General features: G+C 55.6%; 2 protein-coding genes across 5 annotated transcripts in view; one reads left to right on the forward strand and one right to left on the reverse strand.

The window, feature by feature from the left end:
- FLRT1 (fibronectin leucine rich transmembrane protein 1) overlaps positions 1–11,496 on the forward strand; it is an 82,920-nt gene extending 71,424 nt beyond the window's left edge. For both annotated transcript variants that reach the window (XM_031653660.1, XM_003909634.5), the window contains one exon: positions 8,758–11,496. In XM_031653660.1, the coding sequence (XP_031509520.1) occupies positions 8,807–10,831 (2,025 nt within the window). In that variant the 5' untranslated portion in view covers positions 8,758–8,806 and the 3' untranslated portion in view covers positions 10,832–11,496. The remainder of the gene's footprint in view (positions 1–8,757) is intronic.
- MACROD1 (mono-ADP ribosylhydrolase 1) overlaps positions 1–16,716 on the reverse strand; it is a 169,104-nt gene that overhangs the window by 108,856 nt on the left and 43,532 nt on the right. The gene's annotated exons all lie outside the window — the stretch shown is intronic.

Consider the following 16,716-nt stretch of genomic DNA (forward strand, 5'->3'; position numbering starts at 1 on the left):
GGCCACAGAGGTCCCACTGGGCAGCTGAGACAGGTGGTAGGAGACCTGGGAAGGGGAGAGCTCCGGATATCAAGTCTGAGGCCTGGGTTTGTGGCCACCCCTCTGCCATCTGTGGCACAATCCAGACCCTTCCCTTTGCCTCTTTGGGCTGCTGTGGTAAGGGCACCCTGGGTCACCATGGCATCCTGGGGTGGGCTGCAGGAAGGCCAGCCTCCCTCTTCTCTACCACCACCCGGCCCTGGGTCTAGGTTCAGGGGCCTCCCTTTTGGTGGCCCTGTTCATTCATTCATCAGATGTTTACTGAGTACTTTCTGTGCCAGGCTCCATGCCAGGCACAAGGCAGACCATGTCCTAACTGTAGGAGTTTACATTCCAGGGGGAGGAGGCAATCCGTAAACTGATGACGGAGCAGGACCTGCCTCCCACCTTCTCAGGGTTGTTCTCAGCCCCTGAGAGGCCCTGCCCTCAGAGCCTAGTGCCAAGCCTCTGATCTAGGATCAGTGAGTGTCGCCCATCACCAGCCTTTCCTAGTCATACTGCTCCTCTCCAGGCCGTCTGCTGCGGCCCAGGATCCTAAAGGAGGCTAAGGAGGGAAGCAGCGCAGAGCCCACAGCCTCAGCCCTGTTCTTGGGGACTGTCCCCAGCCCTGCTGGTGCTGCTGCTCTTCCTTTTCCTCGCCCCCCAAAATAAAGACCTTTAGCCCCTCTCCTTCACTCTGAAACTCCACTGAGCTTTCTTTTATTTATTTATTTTTTTTGAGATAGCGTCTCACTCTGTCATCCAGGCTGGAGTGCAGTGGCACAATCTCAGCTCACTGCAACCTCCACCTCCCAGGTTCAAGTGGATCTCCTGCCTCAGCCTCCCAAGTAGCTGGGACTACAGTCACGCACCACCACACCCGGCTAATTTTTGTATTTTTAGTAGAGACGGGGTTTCACCATGTTGACCAGGCTGGTTTTGAACTCCTGACCTCAGGTGATCCACCCGCCTCAGCCTCCCAAAGTGCTGGGATTACAAGGAACCACCTCGCCCAGCCCACTGGGCTTTCTTTTTCCCTTTCCTAAAGGAATTAAGTCTCAGTTTAGGCAGCTTTACTAAAAATGGACACAGACAGACAGAAACATCAGGTGTAGGCGCATCTTATTAAATAACGCCAAGAGAGAAAGGAACAAAATTACACGTGTCTCCTTTCATCCCCCCACCCCTCCTGGCCTTGAATGGTTTAATATCGAACACTATTATCAATATAATTAACCTCCTAAGACACAATTCTAAAGTCTTGTTTTTTTAAAAGCGATTTACATTCTCTGAAGTTCAGGACATCCCGCCGCCTGGCACCAGCACCGCCCAGACGGCCTATGCAGTTAGGTGCATTTATAGTGGATTTGCATACCTGTCTGCAATTACCGCTAGTGATAACAGCTGATGCATAATGCATGCAGCATGAAATTAGAAAAATAATTAACTTTAGGTCTTAAAAGAATCCCCGCCCCAGCCCCCATGCATCAGAAGCTCTAAATGATACCAGTGGACAGGATCCAGAGCAAAGTTGTTTAGGGTGATGGGTGTGGCTGGCTGGCACCCTGCCCTGGTGGGAGCTGGAGTTAGAAAGCCCTTGAGGGCCATGGCATCTAGCCCCTGCCCTAAGGAGATGCCTCTGGTGGGCCTGCAGTCCCTGGGGCATCTGCCTGAACTAGGGCTTGGAAAAGCCTCATTCACACAACTCAAGGCTCCCCTCTCTTCTTGCAGTTCATGTCTGGGGCTCGGGGAAGCACGGCTCATTGCTAGTAACAGTAATAGTCCCCTCATTCTGAATACGACTCTGCTAAGCATTGAAAGAAACCTTACTTTATCTCCACAAGAGCCCAGGGAAGTAGATAGTTTATGGCCACATTTTGCAGATAAAGACTTGAGACCCCTGTAATCCCAGCACTTCGGGAGGTCGAGGCAGGCAGATCACCTGAGGTCGGGAGTTCGAGATCAGCCTGACCAACATGGAGAAACCCCATCTCTACTAAAAATACAAAATTAGCTGGGCTTGGTGGCGCATGCCTGTAGTCCCAGCTACTCGGGAGGCTGAGGCAAGAGAATCGCCTGAACCCAGGAGATGGAGGTTGTGGTGAGCCAAGATCATACCATTGCATTCCACTCTGGGCAACAAGAGCGAAACTCTGTCTCAAAAAAAGACTTGAGACCCAAGGCCACCCCACAGTAGGCTGAGCAGCTGGGTTGAGCCAGGCAGGCCCCAGGTCTACTTGCCTTCGCAGGAAAGGGGCTTCCTGGGAAGAAGGAGGGGAGCTCTCCCTGGGTCTCCCTGAGCACCAGGAGGCAGCGGCCTGCCCTGTCTACCTCCTGGCCCTCTTCCCGCTGTCTTGTTTGCAGTTGAGCCCCCAGGAAGGTGGGGTCTCTCATTAATTTAAACAAAGGTTTGCTGAAGCCCCGTCACAGAGCTGGAGATGATTGTGCCTTGGTGGGGCTTCCTGTCTAGTGGGAGGTGGGACTGGGGTCCCACTGGCCCTTCCTGCTCTGGAGCTGAGAAACTGCTTCTGCCCACAGTCTGCCTGCACAGCATTCTCAGTGAGGACTTGAAGGCCTGGCAAGGTTTAGGGGAAACACAGGAATTATTGCCGAAGGGAGGGACTGGCAGGGGAAAGACCCTTGCAAGAGACCCTACCTGGGGGCTGGGAAGTAGGGAAAAGCCAGAGGACCCCAGGGTCTGCAGCAGCCACACACCAGTGCCAGGCTACACGGGCAGCCAGATTCCTAAGGACAGTGGCAGGCAGGTAGGCAGGAAGGAGGCTGAGGGGTGAGTGGGGGTGGGGGAGACGTGACCAGCATCCATGCACGTGAGCATGTGCTTGTCTTTCCTACATACAGAGTTTGCATGCAGGACACTTCCTCTCCTGACCTGGCCCTGCCTGAGATGCCCCCATCCCAGGGATGGGGCAGGTGAAAGAGGACACACGGGAGCGAGGCCAGACAGGGATGTGAGCTGTTTCCTTGCTGGCTTCCGGAAGCTCCTGGGACATGCCTATGAATAGAAAATAGCATCCTCAGGTTCCATGAGGGCCAGGAGCCAGCAGCGGGGTCCCCGGCAAAGGCTGAGCAGCAGACAGTCGGCCATAAGCCACCGCAAGTGGTGGGGAAGAAGCTCGGTGTCAGTGGCTTGTAAAGGCTTTGCAGTTGGGTGCAGACACCCACACTCAGCTTCCCTACTGCTCCCCTAGACCTGGGAAACCTGGGAAGCTGCTGTCTTCTCCCCACTCGTGACACTGGGCAGGTGCTCCACAAAGGGTCTAATGCACCGTGAGCACAGCTTCTGGGGAGGGCTGCAGAGGGAGCGGAGAGGGGAGGGAGAGAAGCCTCAGGACTTCTCAGGGGTAGGAGTGAGTGTGGCATGGAGGAGGTAAGAAACTATTTCTGGCCACTAGGTGACCTGATGACAAAGGCCCATTTAAAACCCTCTTACCTCTCCCAACCCCTCCACCCTGCCACCAGCTTGGAGGGCCTCCCATAGGAGGCTGACACGGCCCCATAGGAGGGGACAGTTGATGGCCCCATCCACCAGCTCTGTGCGGCCCAGACATAGGGTCAAGGCTGCCAGCATGGCTTGGGGGAGGGGCAGGATTGCACCCACACAGTTTGAGGTGGGCGGGGGGGCAACATCTCAACTTCACAGAGGCTGATAAGGGGTCAGCCTGTCCTGAAGGCGCAGCCAGGAGCAGGGGAGTAGAGAACGGGCCACTGGAGCATGGAGGACAGAGACAAGCAGCTACTGCAGAAGCTAGGCCGCGTGTCTGGGGAGGCAGAAATTTGTGGCGGCTTTTAAACTGGATGCGTCAGGGGCATCCAGATCGCACTCAGGAGGGGGTACTCTGCACATAAAATGTCAGTGAACCCTGAATTGTAAGTTCCCATGTAAGGGCCCCTATTATGACCACATTTATAGATGAGGAAATCGAGGCTCAGAGAGGGCAAGCAGCTTGCTCAAAATCACATAGCCTGAGGCCCAGCGTGGTGGCTCATGCCTATAATCTCAGCACTTTGGGAGGCTGAAGTGGGCGGATTGCTTGAACCTAGGAGTTCAAGCCCAGCCTGGGCAACATAGCAAAACCCCATCTCTGCAAAAAATACAAAAATTAGCTAGATGTGGTGGTGCACGCCTGTGGTCCCAGCTCCACAGGAGGCTGAGGTGGGAGCATCACCTGAGCCCAGGGAGGTCGAGGCTGCAGTGAGCCATGATCGAGCCACTGCATTCCAGACTGGGTGACAGAGTGAGACCCTGTCTCAAAAAAGAAATCACATGACCTGAAAGTGGCAGAGGCAGGACTTGAACCCAGGCCTCTCTGTCCTGGAGGCTGTCAGGGGCCAAGGACTGATAGAGCCAAGAATAATGCCAAGAATAATGCCCCAGGGCCCCCAGCTAAGCGGGGGGGGGGGGGTCCTGGATACCTACAGCCGGAGCCATCCCACTGCTCCCCTCCCCCACCCCTGTGGCCCGCCAAGGATCCGGCTGTCAGTCATGGAGCTGGCAGGTCGTAACTCATACGACGCTGAAGTGTGAGGGATCCACGCAAGGACGACAAGCGATCCCATAAAAGACAGGCGATTTACCAGTTTAATTTGATGGCCGCATAAACTATGAAACACACAACAAGGGAATAAAAAGGCAGCCAGGCACCCAGGCAATTAAAGACTCCTCTGGTGAGATGTGCCATCTTCCTCGCCACCCCTAGGCCCCGCCCTATTTTCCTGTAGCCAGAGGGCTCAGCCTCAGGCTGGCCTTGGGGGGCGGGGGGTGGCAGGGGAGCCTCTGGCCAAGATGGATGAGGCCCACAGACAGTGGAGCGGAAAGGCCTTGGGTCCCTGCCTCCCAAATGCTTCTTGGTTATCTATCAAGCATCTCTGAAAGGTGCAATTTAGACTCTATTATGATGCTGAGGCCTCTGGAGGCTGAGGACCGTGGCCATGAGCTGAGCGGGCACTGGGAATAGATGTCCATGCCAGGGAATGCGGTGGTTTGCCTTGGCTTTTGCCTTACAAGTTTGCCCCCTACTTAGGGCACTGCTCAGGAACAGCCGAGTACAAAGGCCACCTGTATCCCTTGTGCCAGGAGTCATCAGCCAACAGACCAGGGAGGGGGGTAATCCTCCAGCCAGATGCTGGGGGGCCCCTGGCAGAGGTGCTCCTAGACTCAGACTTGACCCTGGAGACGGAGGCAAGGTGACCTGTGAGCAGGCCTGTGTCTTCCTGTCTCTAGCACCTGCCCTGTGCTACCTGCCTGCTCATAAGTGACTTGAGGCAGGACCTCCGGCTCCATAACCTTCATGGGCCTGGCTCGGTGCAGAAGGGACAGACGTGCAGTGGGAAATCTGGGCTGACTGTAACCTTGGCTGGGCCCCTCTTGTCTCTGAGTCTCAGGCTGCTGGGCTGTGAAATGAGGGCTGTGGACCTGTGTGTAGGTGGCAACCTCTGCACCCTTGCCTGTGAAGGGGAGTGGGTGAGGTCTGACCAGAGAGGTCACCCCACCGCCTAGGCTTTTCATTATCCTCTGGAGGCTGATGTGTCTAGCTCTGCATGCTGTCCTAGCCTCCAAGCCCGTCCTCTCCCACGATCTGGGCCAGTGTCCTTCCCAGTTCCCAATGTAATGAAAGGTGAGGTGGTCAGATAAGGGCCAGGGCAACCTGGGATGGCCCTGGGCAAAGGAAGCAGGAGGCTCACGGGAGAGTGGGTACCTCCGTGAAGGTCTGAGAATGCTCAGCCTGGGCCGCAGGACTGTGTCTGGGCTGGCCAGGGACTCACAGCCCTCAGCAATCTGGAGTCAAGCACTGGGGTCCTGCAGCCACACAGCCCTGGGGTGGAATCCAGACCCCACTTCCTCCTGCCAGGGGACCATGGGCAGGTCTCTGTGCCCCCGTTCCCTCATCTACAGAACAAGTCCATCACAGTTTCTCGTTTGAAATCTTTAGTGAGCATCTGCCACGTGGGAAACACCATGAGTAAGATGCACGAATCCCTGCCCTTATAGCGAGTACCTTCTAGTGGGGAGACAGACAATGAAAACAAAAAAGGGCCGGGAGCGATGGCTCACACCTGTAATCCCAGCACTTTGAGAGGCCCAGGGAGGTGGATCACGAGGTCAAGAGACCAAGACCATCCTGGCCAACATGGTGAGACCCCGTCTCTACTAAAAATACAAAAAATTAGCTAGGCGTGGTGGTGGGCACCTGTAGTGCCAGCTACTCAGGAGGCTGAAGCAGGAGGATCACTTGAACCCGGGAGGCGGAGGTTGTAGTGACCCAAGATGGCTCCATGGCACTCACACCTGGTGACACAGCGAGACTCCATCTCAAAACACAAAACAAGACAAAACAAAACAAAAAAGATAAAACATGTAGTGTGTTAGTTGGTGGTAAATACTATAGGTAAGCAAGGAACCGAGAGGAGTATCTGGGAGTTATAATTCTTGATAGGGTGCCCAGGAAAGGCCTCACCAGAAGGAGATGCAGGCATGGATCTGGGGATGAGCTGTCTGGGCAGACAGCACAGCATGTGCCAGGGCCCTGGGGATACCAGGGGTTGCCTGGCTGCTGCAGTCAGTGAGAGGGGAATGTAGTGGACAAGGCCAATGGGGGTGCCACACAGGATTGCATAGGGCCTTGGCAGCCACCTTGATGACTGTGGTGGCTGTCTGGGCAGAGACCCTGTAAGTGCAAAGGGAGCTTTTGAGTGTGCAGGGGTGAGTGGCAGAGGCATTCACCATGGCGGGGCCCATTCTGTCGTCGGGTGGCCACTGATGTAAAGCCACACTTGGCCACAGTCCCTGCCCTTGCAGTTTGGTGACATGAAAACACCAGTCACCAAACAGTGTGACCTGCAACCCACAGAGTGCTCCAGCCTCAAGATTGCCAAGATTCTGGCCTCCTCCCCAGATGGCCTAGGTTCCTCCTACCTGGTTCTCAAGTAGTCTTGAGTAAGTTAACATCTCTGAGCTTCAGTTTTCTCATCTGCTCAGTGGGATTAAGGGCACTGACCTCATGTTTGCTGGGAGGGTTAAATGACTTAAATATTAGGAAAGTTCTCAGCAAAGTCTTTATTATAGTTTGAGCTACCATCCATCCCATCAGAAAGGAATCCCAAGTGGCTACAACAGGGCCTGGAATATAGTAGATTCTCAATAAAGCTCTGTTGGATGCATGATGGATGGATGGATGGATGGATGGATGGATGGATGGATGGATGACAGGTGGATGCATGGATGCATGGATGGATGGATGGTTAGGTGGGTGGATGGATGGATGGATGGATGATGGACAGATGGATGAATGGATGGTAGGTGGATGGGTGGGTGGACAGATGGATGGGCAGAACAGAGGGAAGCTTTATCTGGGGCCCCAGGAAAACCTAGTAGAGGAGGTAACATTTGAGCTGGGTCCTGCAAGAGTAACTTGCGTGATGGAAAGAAAAAGCAGCCAGGAATAGAGAAGGACAGAGAAGACAGAAAGTTTTGCCTGGTTGAGAAACAGGTGTTCAGTCCCTGGGGCATGGAAGTAAGGTCCTTGCTGGCTCAGTGGGCAGGTGCCGGCTCTGCTGTGTACACCAGGGCTGCCCTCCCAGGCTGGGGCTTCAGGCTCTGAGAGACCATCTTGTCCCATCATTGAAAAGCCTCCGTGAACCCAGCGTTTTACAGCAGACTTTTGCTGGCTGCATGAAGACACCTTCCTCACTGAGACTGAAAGATAATTTCTCTTTAATTGATTTTTTTACCACTATGAACAGTAAAATAATATAAGAAAAATCTATGCTGCAATTTTTCCATTTGTGAAAACTGAAATTACACCTTGCAGCCAATTCCCTCAGAGTACAAATGCCTCCCTCCTTTTATTTGTCTCATTCCTTTAAACTTTCAGCTATTCCAGGAAAAAAAAAAAAAAAAAAAAGGTCTGTTTATGATTTGAGAAAGGGGCAAGGTGTGGGACAATTTCCCACACAACTCGAAACCCAGGGCCAGGGAGGCACCTCTGATGAAAAGAGATTTCTGTAAATACATGAGAAAGTGATTCTGTTGACACCTCATTCTTCTGTCTGTAGAATGTACGAGTGACAACAGGACATGTTGTTTTAACACCAGACAATGAAGCTCCCTGCTCTGCACTCCTCGCCAGTGATGGCACTGACAGCTTCGTTCTCGCAGGTTCTGGCGACGCCCCCCTTTTGAGCTCCTGGGCCTTCCAGAAACAAGCTTTCCTTTTGAACCCTGGGTCCGAGCCAGATAGCAATGCCTGCTCCTCGTGCGGTGCCAGGGAAACAGCGGCTGTGAATCCATAAAACACGCCCTAAATCCATCCCATCCATATTGACTGGTACCTTTAGCATTGGCCATAAAGACTGGCTTTGTGTGAAGTCTTGAGAGAAGAAACCAAACCTGCCGCATGGCTCTCACTAAATTAACCTCCCCGAGGCTCCGGATCACATTTCAGGAGGGCTGTGGCAGCGTGCGTCTCATTAATGGGCAACCTCTTGGCTCCCGATACGATTTAACGTTAGCCAGATGTTGTTAGACTCCGACCTTGGCGGGAGCAATCACCTGTGGCATAAACCTGGCACAAAGGCCGTTCCTCCAGCTTGACCGCACCCCGCAGGACCTGACTTCGGCCACCCCTTGTGCAGGCTGGCAGGCGGGAGGGGTGAACGATTCGTTCCTGGGGTCACTGTCGCCTCCTCCCTCTCACTGACCCCGCCCTGTGCTCCTTGCAGGTATTCAGGCTCCAGGCCAGGTGGGGCTGGACACCCCCAGCCATCCACCATGGTGGTGGCACACCCCACCGCCACCACCACCACCACAACCACTGCCACTGTCACAGCCACCGTCGTGATGACCACGGCCACCATGGACCTGCGGGACTGGCTGTTCCTCTGCTACGGGCTCATCGCCTTCCTGACGGAGGTCATCGACAGCACCACCTGCCCCTCGGTGTGCCGCTGTGACAACGGCTTCATCTACTGCAACGACCGGGGACTCACCTCCATCCCCGCAGACATCCCTGATGATGCCACCACCCTCTACCTGCAGAACAACCAGATCAACAACGCCGGCATTCCCCAGGACCTCAAGACCAAGGTCAACGTGCAGGTCATCTACCTGTACGAGAATGACCTGGACGAGTTCCCCATCAACCTGCCCCGCTCCCTCCGGGAGCTGCACCTGCAGGACAACAACGTGCGCACCATCGCCAGGGACTCGCTGGCGCGCATCCCGCTGCTGGAGAAGCTGCACCTGGATGACAACTCTGTGTCCACCGTCAGCATTGAGGAGGACGCCTTCGCCGACAGCAAACAGCTCAAGCTGCTCTTCCTGAGCCGGAACCACCTGAGTAGCATCCCCTCGGGGCTGCCACACACGCTGGAGGAGCTGCGACTGGACGACAACCGCATCTCCACCATCCCGCTGCATGCCTTCAAGGGCCTCAACAGCCTGCGGCGCCTGGTGCTGGACGGTAACCTGCTGGCCAACCAGCGCATCGCGGACGATACCTTCAGCCGCCTACAGAACCTCACAGAGCTCTCGCTGGTGCGCAACTCGCTGGCCGCACCACCCCTCAACCTGCCCAGCGCCCACCTGCAGAAGCTCTACCTGCAGGACAACGCCATCAGCCACATCCCCTACAACACGCTGGCCAAGATGCGTGAGCTGGAGCGGCTGGACCTGTCCAACAACAACCTGACCACGCTGCCCCGTGGCCTGTTCGACGACCTGGGGAACCTAGCCCAGCTGCTGCTCAGGAATAACCCCTGGTTCTGTGGCTGCAACCTCATGTGGCTGCGGGACTGGGTGAAGGCACGGGCGGCCGTGGTCAACGTGCGGGGCCTCATGTGCCAGGGCCCTGAGAAGGTCCGGGGCATGGCCATCAAGGACATCACTAGCGAGATGGACGAGTGTTTTGAGACGGGGTCGCAGGGTGGCGTGGCCAACGCGGCTGCCAAGACCACGGCCAGCAACCATGCCTCCGCCACCACGCCCCAGGGTTCCCTGTTTACCCTCAAGGCCAAAAGGCCAGGGCTGCGCATCCCCGACTCCAACATTGACTACCCTATGGCGACGGGTGATGGTGCCAAGACCCTGGCCATCCACGTGAAGGCCCTGACAGCAGACTCCATCCGCATCACGTGGAAGGCCACGCTCCCTGCCTCCTCCTTCCGGCTCAGCTGGCTGCGCCTGGGCCACAGCCCGGCCGTGGGCTCCATCACAGAGACCTTGGTGCAGGGGGACAAGACAGAGTACCTGCTGACGGCCCTGGAGCCCAAGTCCACCTACATCATCTGCATGGTCACCATGGAGACCAGTAATGCCTATGTAGCTGACGAGACACCCGTGTGTGCCAAGGCAGAGACGGCTGACAGCTACGGCCCTACCACCACGCTCAACCAGGAGCAGAATGCCGGCCCCATGGCGGGCCTGCCCCTGGCGGGCATCATCGGTGGGGCCGTGGCTCTGGTCTTCCTCTTCCTGGTCCTGGGGGCCATCTGCTGGTACGTGCACCAAGCTGGCGAACTGCTGACCCGGGAGAGGGCCTACAACCGGGGCAGCAGAAAAAAGGATGACTATATGGAGTCGGGGACCAAGAAGGACAACTCCATCCTGGAAATCCGTGGGCCCGGCCTGCAGATGCTGCCCATCAACCCGTACCGCGCCAAAGAGGAGTACGTGGTCCACACCATCTTCCCCTCCAACGGCAGCAGCCTCTGCAAGGCCACGCACACCATTGGCTACGGCACCACGCGGGGCTACCGGGACGGTGGCATCCCCGACATAGACTACTCCTACACATGATGCCCGCCCACCTGGGCTGCCTCGCCCCAGCCCCAGCTGCCCTGGCGTGGCCACATGGCTTTGCCCAGCCTGCTGCAACCTGAGAGAGCAAGGAAGAGAAATTCCACGGATGACTTTCCCCCGCAGAAAGCAAAGTTTGGGGAGGGCTGACGATTTTGTAGAACACAACCGTGACAATTTTTTTTTAAAGAATAGAAGGCAGGAGGGGGAATTCGACATTGTTGAAGACATAATTTATACCGAGTTATACCAGTTGGGGAGGGAAGGACTAAAAATAATATCACAGGAAGGGCTGGGTTGGGTTTTTTGTTGTTTTTTTTTTTTTTTCCCTGAACTGGAAGGATACTACCTGTACAACATCTGTGGACACCTCATGCTCTGTTCAGGGCCGTCACAAAGGAACCGCCAGGGAGAAGCAGCCAGCTCTCAAAGCTCCCACGCAGCTCTCCCGCTGCTGGCCACTCGCTGGCAACGCGATGGAAGGTTTTCAGGCTCCTCACAAAGGAGAGAGGGAAGAAAAGATCTTTTGCCCTGGAGATACGGACCTGAAATCTCTCCCCTGGCTCATTCCATACCATTTCCCTTGCAGATTTGCAGAAACATGGAGTCTTTCACTGCATTCTTTGAACAATCATGTAGTTGATTAAAAAACAAACAAACTTGTTTTTCCCTAGGCTGAAGCCCTCTTCAGTTCCATGCACCACGCTCTCCTGTAGAAGCCCCCGCGGAAGCCGTAGCTTTCCCCGCCACCTGGAGGTGCATCTGTCTGCCTGTCTATCCCTGTCGCAGTGTCTCTAAGTACACATGGGTAGACAGAGCCACATGCACGGTCCTTACCGTTCTCCTTGGGTCAGTTCTTACCATTTTCTGAGACAATAGAATTGCGAAAGTGTTGCTTTCTCCTAGAGATCATTGAGTAAGTAGACGGTGTGTTGGGGATGGGAGTGAGGTGGGGGAAGAGACTTGGTCTCTGGGGGCTACTGCTGTTCCTAAAGGCTGAGGCGTGTATGTCTCAGACGGGTGGCTTAGGGAGGCGTCGCAGCAGGGGCTTCTAGTTCCACCCTAGCTCAGCTTGGCCAGCGCTGGGCTGCTGTCCTTTCTGATCTAGATAAAAGCTTTATTTGATTCCAGTGTCCTCATCTCCCTCCCCCACCACGTGCAATCACCTTAACAGCTACTTTTGGAGCATTTACCATGTGCTGAATGTTTCCTCCTAGGACGGGTAATTAGCGCAGGGATTTTTTTTTTTTAAATATCAGCTGATTAGACCTATTGGTTTCCATGGCTGCTCAAACAAAGCCCAGAAAGAGACATAAAAATTCTCAAAAAAGCCCTGGGTGACGGCAGTCCCTCCCTGAACGTAGAAAACTCAGCTGGGCCCACCCCTGGGACTCTGTTTCTTGAGAGGGAGAGGCCAGATCTCTTTCTAAAAATGCCAGCCTCCAAAAGGGCCCTGGCTGGGGCCCTCAGAAGAGTTAAGATTTTATTTCCTCTCTCTGGAATCTATGTCGCTATCATTCATTTATCAACTGACAGTGCAGTGTGGTGAGCCATGAGATTAAAACGATGATGAAATAATGACAGCGAATCGGAGAGGGGGGAAGAGTAGAGCCTGTGTCCCAGTACTCGGGGAGCCCGGGTCACCATCTGTCACTGTGCTGCTTGTTCTGCGCCGAGGAAAAGGAACGTCAAAGAGGAGATGCTGGTCCGAGGGCAGGAGGATGAGAAGGCTGGGAGCGCCTGGTGGTGCTCTTTTCAAACGGCCTCCGCCGCCGTGCGAAAGCAAAGGCAGAAGCAGCAGCGGGGCAGGGGTTCCGTTAAAAGGCCCGACCGGCGCCTTCAGTGAGGAGATGAGGCTGAAAGGAGCGGACACAACAGCCACGTGGAAAGTGGAAGGACGGGTGCAGGTTCCCAGCACGGCCCCGGGGGAGCTAGCCCACAGAACAGGTCCACTCCTCAGCCCTGGGGAACAGCCAAGCAGCGTGGGCACCTTTCACTCGAAACTAGACGTGTTTTTCCTTTTCCTGCCTGAATCATTTTCTCACACAATAAGGTCAAGAGAGAAACTTCCCCAGGCCTTAATGTCAGGTCTGTGTAAAAGCCCCAGGCCAGGCGCGGTGGCTCACGCTTGTAATCCCAGCACTTTGGGAGGCCAAGGCAATCTTCTGAGGTCAGGAGTTTGAGACCAGCCTGGCCAACATGGTGAAAGCCCGTCTCTCTAAAAATGCAAAAATTAGCTGGGCGTGGTGGCGGGCGCCTGTTACCTAGCTACTCGGGAGGCTGAGGCAGAAGAATCACTTGAACCAGGGAGGCAGAGGCTGCAGTGAGCCGAGATTGTGCCACTGCATTCTAGCCTGGGCAAAGAGTGAGACTCCATCTCAAAAAAAAAAAAAAAAAAAGTAGGCCCTCCCTGTGGACCACGGCCCCCCCCGCCCTGAGACGAGCAGAAGGGCCCAACTGGGTTGTCTGGGAGGAGAGAGTGCCCGAGGTGTGCCATGTTGGCATGGGGGACAGAAGTCCCAGGTCTCTGCTGATTCTAAAATGAGCCCCCCCTCCCTGAAGGGCACCACTCTGATCACTGCCATTCCCCAAGTGCCACCCATCTGCAACACGGTGCTGCCAGCACACTGTCCCCCACCTCACCTAGGTCCCCTTGTCTCCTCTCCTTACCCTAGACAGGTCAGGTCATGCCCTTAGTGTTTAGGAAGGCATCTGGGGACAGTAGGTGGCCTGGACTGACAGCTGCCTGGGAAGGTCCCGCTTGGCTGGGGCAGGAGTGCGGGGGACTTAGTGCTAGAGAGCAGGCAGAGCTGGGAGCCAGCCTGTGCCCAGCCACGCCCTCCCAGACAAGGCCTAGGTGATGAGCCTTCCTCCCCCGCATTGCACAGAGTGGGCCCAGGCAGGCAGGATCCCTGGCAGCTGCCCCAGAGGAGCTCCTTGGGCCCCAGGACCACACGAGTCTCCTGCTCCTGGTTCTTGCACTAACTGGGCGAGCGCGGGGCTCAACCCCTCTTACCAGACCCTGCCTGCCTCGTTGCAGGGATCACCCACCCCCGGAGCTCTAAGTGCGGATGAAGGTGGAAGCTCCACCCAGTCAGGGCCCTGGGATCCAGCTCTAGAGCTGACTTTCTCATCTTTTCTGCCCCTCAGCAATCCTGACACCTTCCCAGGGTCCTTTCTGGGCTTTCCCAGAGCAAGCCCCCAAATATCTGCTGTATCACAGCCCCCTCAGCCAGGGAGGGGGCCAGAAGCTAGGTCCGTTCTGAAACCCCATCCCCTCTTGGCCCAGCTCTTCCCAGCTGGTCTCACACCACAAGATAGGAGATGTTTCAGGACACCCTGCCTTCCCCCGGGCCTGTCTAAATTCTCCCGGGCTCCCGTGCACAGCTGACATTTCCAAGGGAACATCCTCGGCCGGGCTGACCCTCACAGCCTCTAAGTAACCAGAACAACCTCAGCGGCCTCAGCACTGATGAGTACGTTTTGTGGCATTTAAGGCAGGTTTAAAGTTAAAGATAAAAAAAAGCCCACGACACTTCTTTGGTTAAGTGGTTTACCCTTCGTGGTAATTAGATGTAGTGATTGGAATGTCTTTTCTATTACATGGCAATCTTCCTTTAAATTTCCCCTTAAAAGAAAAAAAAAAAAGGAAAGGAAAGGAAAGAAAAGGCAAGGAAGGAGAGAGAGAAGGCACCAGCAGGCCGGGAATCATTTGCATTTTGCGAATGAGGCCTCTTGTAAGCTCAGCTCAGGCGTGGGGCCCAACGTATGGAATGCTTAAGAGATTACTAAAAATAAAATCTATTAATTAGTCATACTCAATTCCGCAGACATGATGTGCATCAAAAGCTGCTTTTCTTCCCTTTTCTCCTTCCCCCTCCCCACGGCCTCCCGCCACAGCCTCCATCTTCTTTAAATAGGCTGGGGCTTGCTAGACCACTTCCATGCTAACATGGTATATGCGGCAGCCAGGGGTCTCCCTGACCCAGGGCCAGGATGCAGGTCTGGAGCCAAGAGCTGGGCCATTGCACCTTCCTGGCTCTGGGTGACGCTGGCAGGGGAGGGGACAGCACCTGGGAAGATGGCAGCAGCTGGGAGGGGCCCAAGCTGACTCTCCCAAAGCCCAAAGCCCACACCTGCCTTGTGCCTCTTCTCCCTCCCTCTATGCAGGCATGGGGTCTCCTGCTTCCCCTGGGGGTCCAGGAAACCCTCCCTCTGAGCCCAGCCCAGCCCTGTCCGAACAAAGCCAGGCAGAGAGCCGAGGAGGCGGTCAGGGAGATATTTTCCAAGAGGTGCAGGGAAAGACGGTTTGGTGAGAATACGGCCTCTGTTTCCCTTTCAGTAAAGTGGGGGTGTGCTAGGGCGGGGTCCAACGTCACTCAGGAAACTGGTGCTCCAGAGGCCGAGTGGGGGCCCCTCCCCAGTGCTGGCGCTGAAAGGTCCTAGCTGGCCCAAGTCAGGTGAGGGATCCCTGAAGGGTGGGAGGGGCTGGTCAGGGCCTGAGCAGAGGACAGGCCGGGACCCAAGTCTGCCTCCAAACCTGTGCCTCCCTCCTTCACCTCCAGCCCTGGAGCCAAGGAGCCAGGAGAGGAGGAGAAAGAGCAGACCCTCCCCCTTGAAAATGGCAGCTCAAGTCCCAAAGCCAGCCCACTTCAGAAACCTGCTTCCTGCTGAACGTGCCAGGGAGGAGGCAGGGGCTTCTGAGCCTCGCACTTATGAAAAATACAACAAGGAGAATTGGATGTGGCAGAGAGTGAAGGGGCGGGGAGGGCAACGGGGAGAGCAGGGGCGGTGCTGGCAGGAGGGGCTGGGCGCAGGGACCTGTGCCCCCAAGGGCCAGACCCTGCTTTCAGGGCCAGGACACAGCCAGGGTCAGTGGCGAGCATCCGCGTGCCTCCTCATACTCGATAGGCGCAGGTGACAGCGGCTGCTGCCTGCCCCTGGGTGGGCACCAGGGCGAGCACTCACAAGCGATTCGCAGCCGTGCATCGGCCTTCCTGAGTGCAGAGAAGAGGCATGTTTTTTTCTTAAGGAGGGATAAAAAGGCTCAAAAATGCAAATCGTTACCGTTTACAACCAAGGGAGTCTGCTAAATTGATTAGGAGAGGTTAAACTCCTTGGAGGTGAAGGGAAAGGGGGATTTTTCGTGGTTTATGAACCTGCCCCAAGTGGCTATCTGCACAGCAGGGACTTCCTGGGCCTCGATGGGTGGCGGGGGCCGGGGGGGGGGGTGGGTGCGAGGTGGGGGGCACCTGCCCTGGCTTGGCTCTCTGGGGAGCCAGGGTCTCTGAAGACCAACACCGAATGGGTCAGAGTACTCAGGCTTGAGGCTCCAGCACTGCCCTAGGGAAAGGGGCTCAGGCCTCTGCGACAAGTGGCCCATCCAGTCCTTAGAGAGTAGACTCTAGAGTCATGGGCTTTTCTACTTCCTTTCTGTTCTGGGTGGGTCTGTCTCCAGTCCACTCCTTGTGGCCAGTAAAAGGGGAGTGGGCAAAGGGAAAACTGAAGGTCAGGGAAGAGAAACTCTAGCCCAGCAAAGGAAGCAAGCAGTGAGCTCTCCGTCACTGGGAGCATTCAAGCGCTAGATGGGGACGTGGCAGATACTTTCCTCCCAAGGTCTGGTGCTTTGACTAGAAGATCCTGGTTCCCACCCTTGCTTTCTCATCCCCCAGGACACTGAAAGGGAGCAGATATCAAGAGATGTTCATTGTGTTGCTCAAAGTCACTAGAATCCCCCGAAAACCCCAAGTCAGGGCAGTCCTGTAGCCAGACCATCCAGCCCCACCAAGAAGCCGCTTGTGCCAGCAGAGAGGCTGCAAAATACCTATTCTCAGTGTCCAAGAGGCACCAAGAAAGTACAGATGTGCGCCACCCACTTTCCAGAG

The sequence above is a fragment of the Papio anubis genome, chromosome 12 (assembly GCF_008728515.1).
Source record: "Papio anubis isolate 15944 chromosome 12, Panubis1.0, whole genome shotgun sequence".
Lineage (NCBI taxonomy): Eukaryota > Metazoa > Chordata > Mammalia > Primates > Cercopithecidae > Papio > Papio anubis.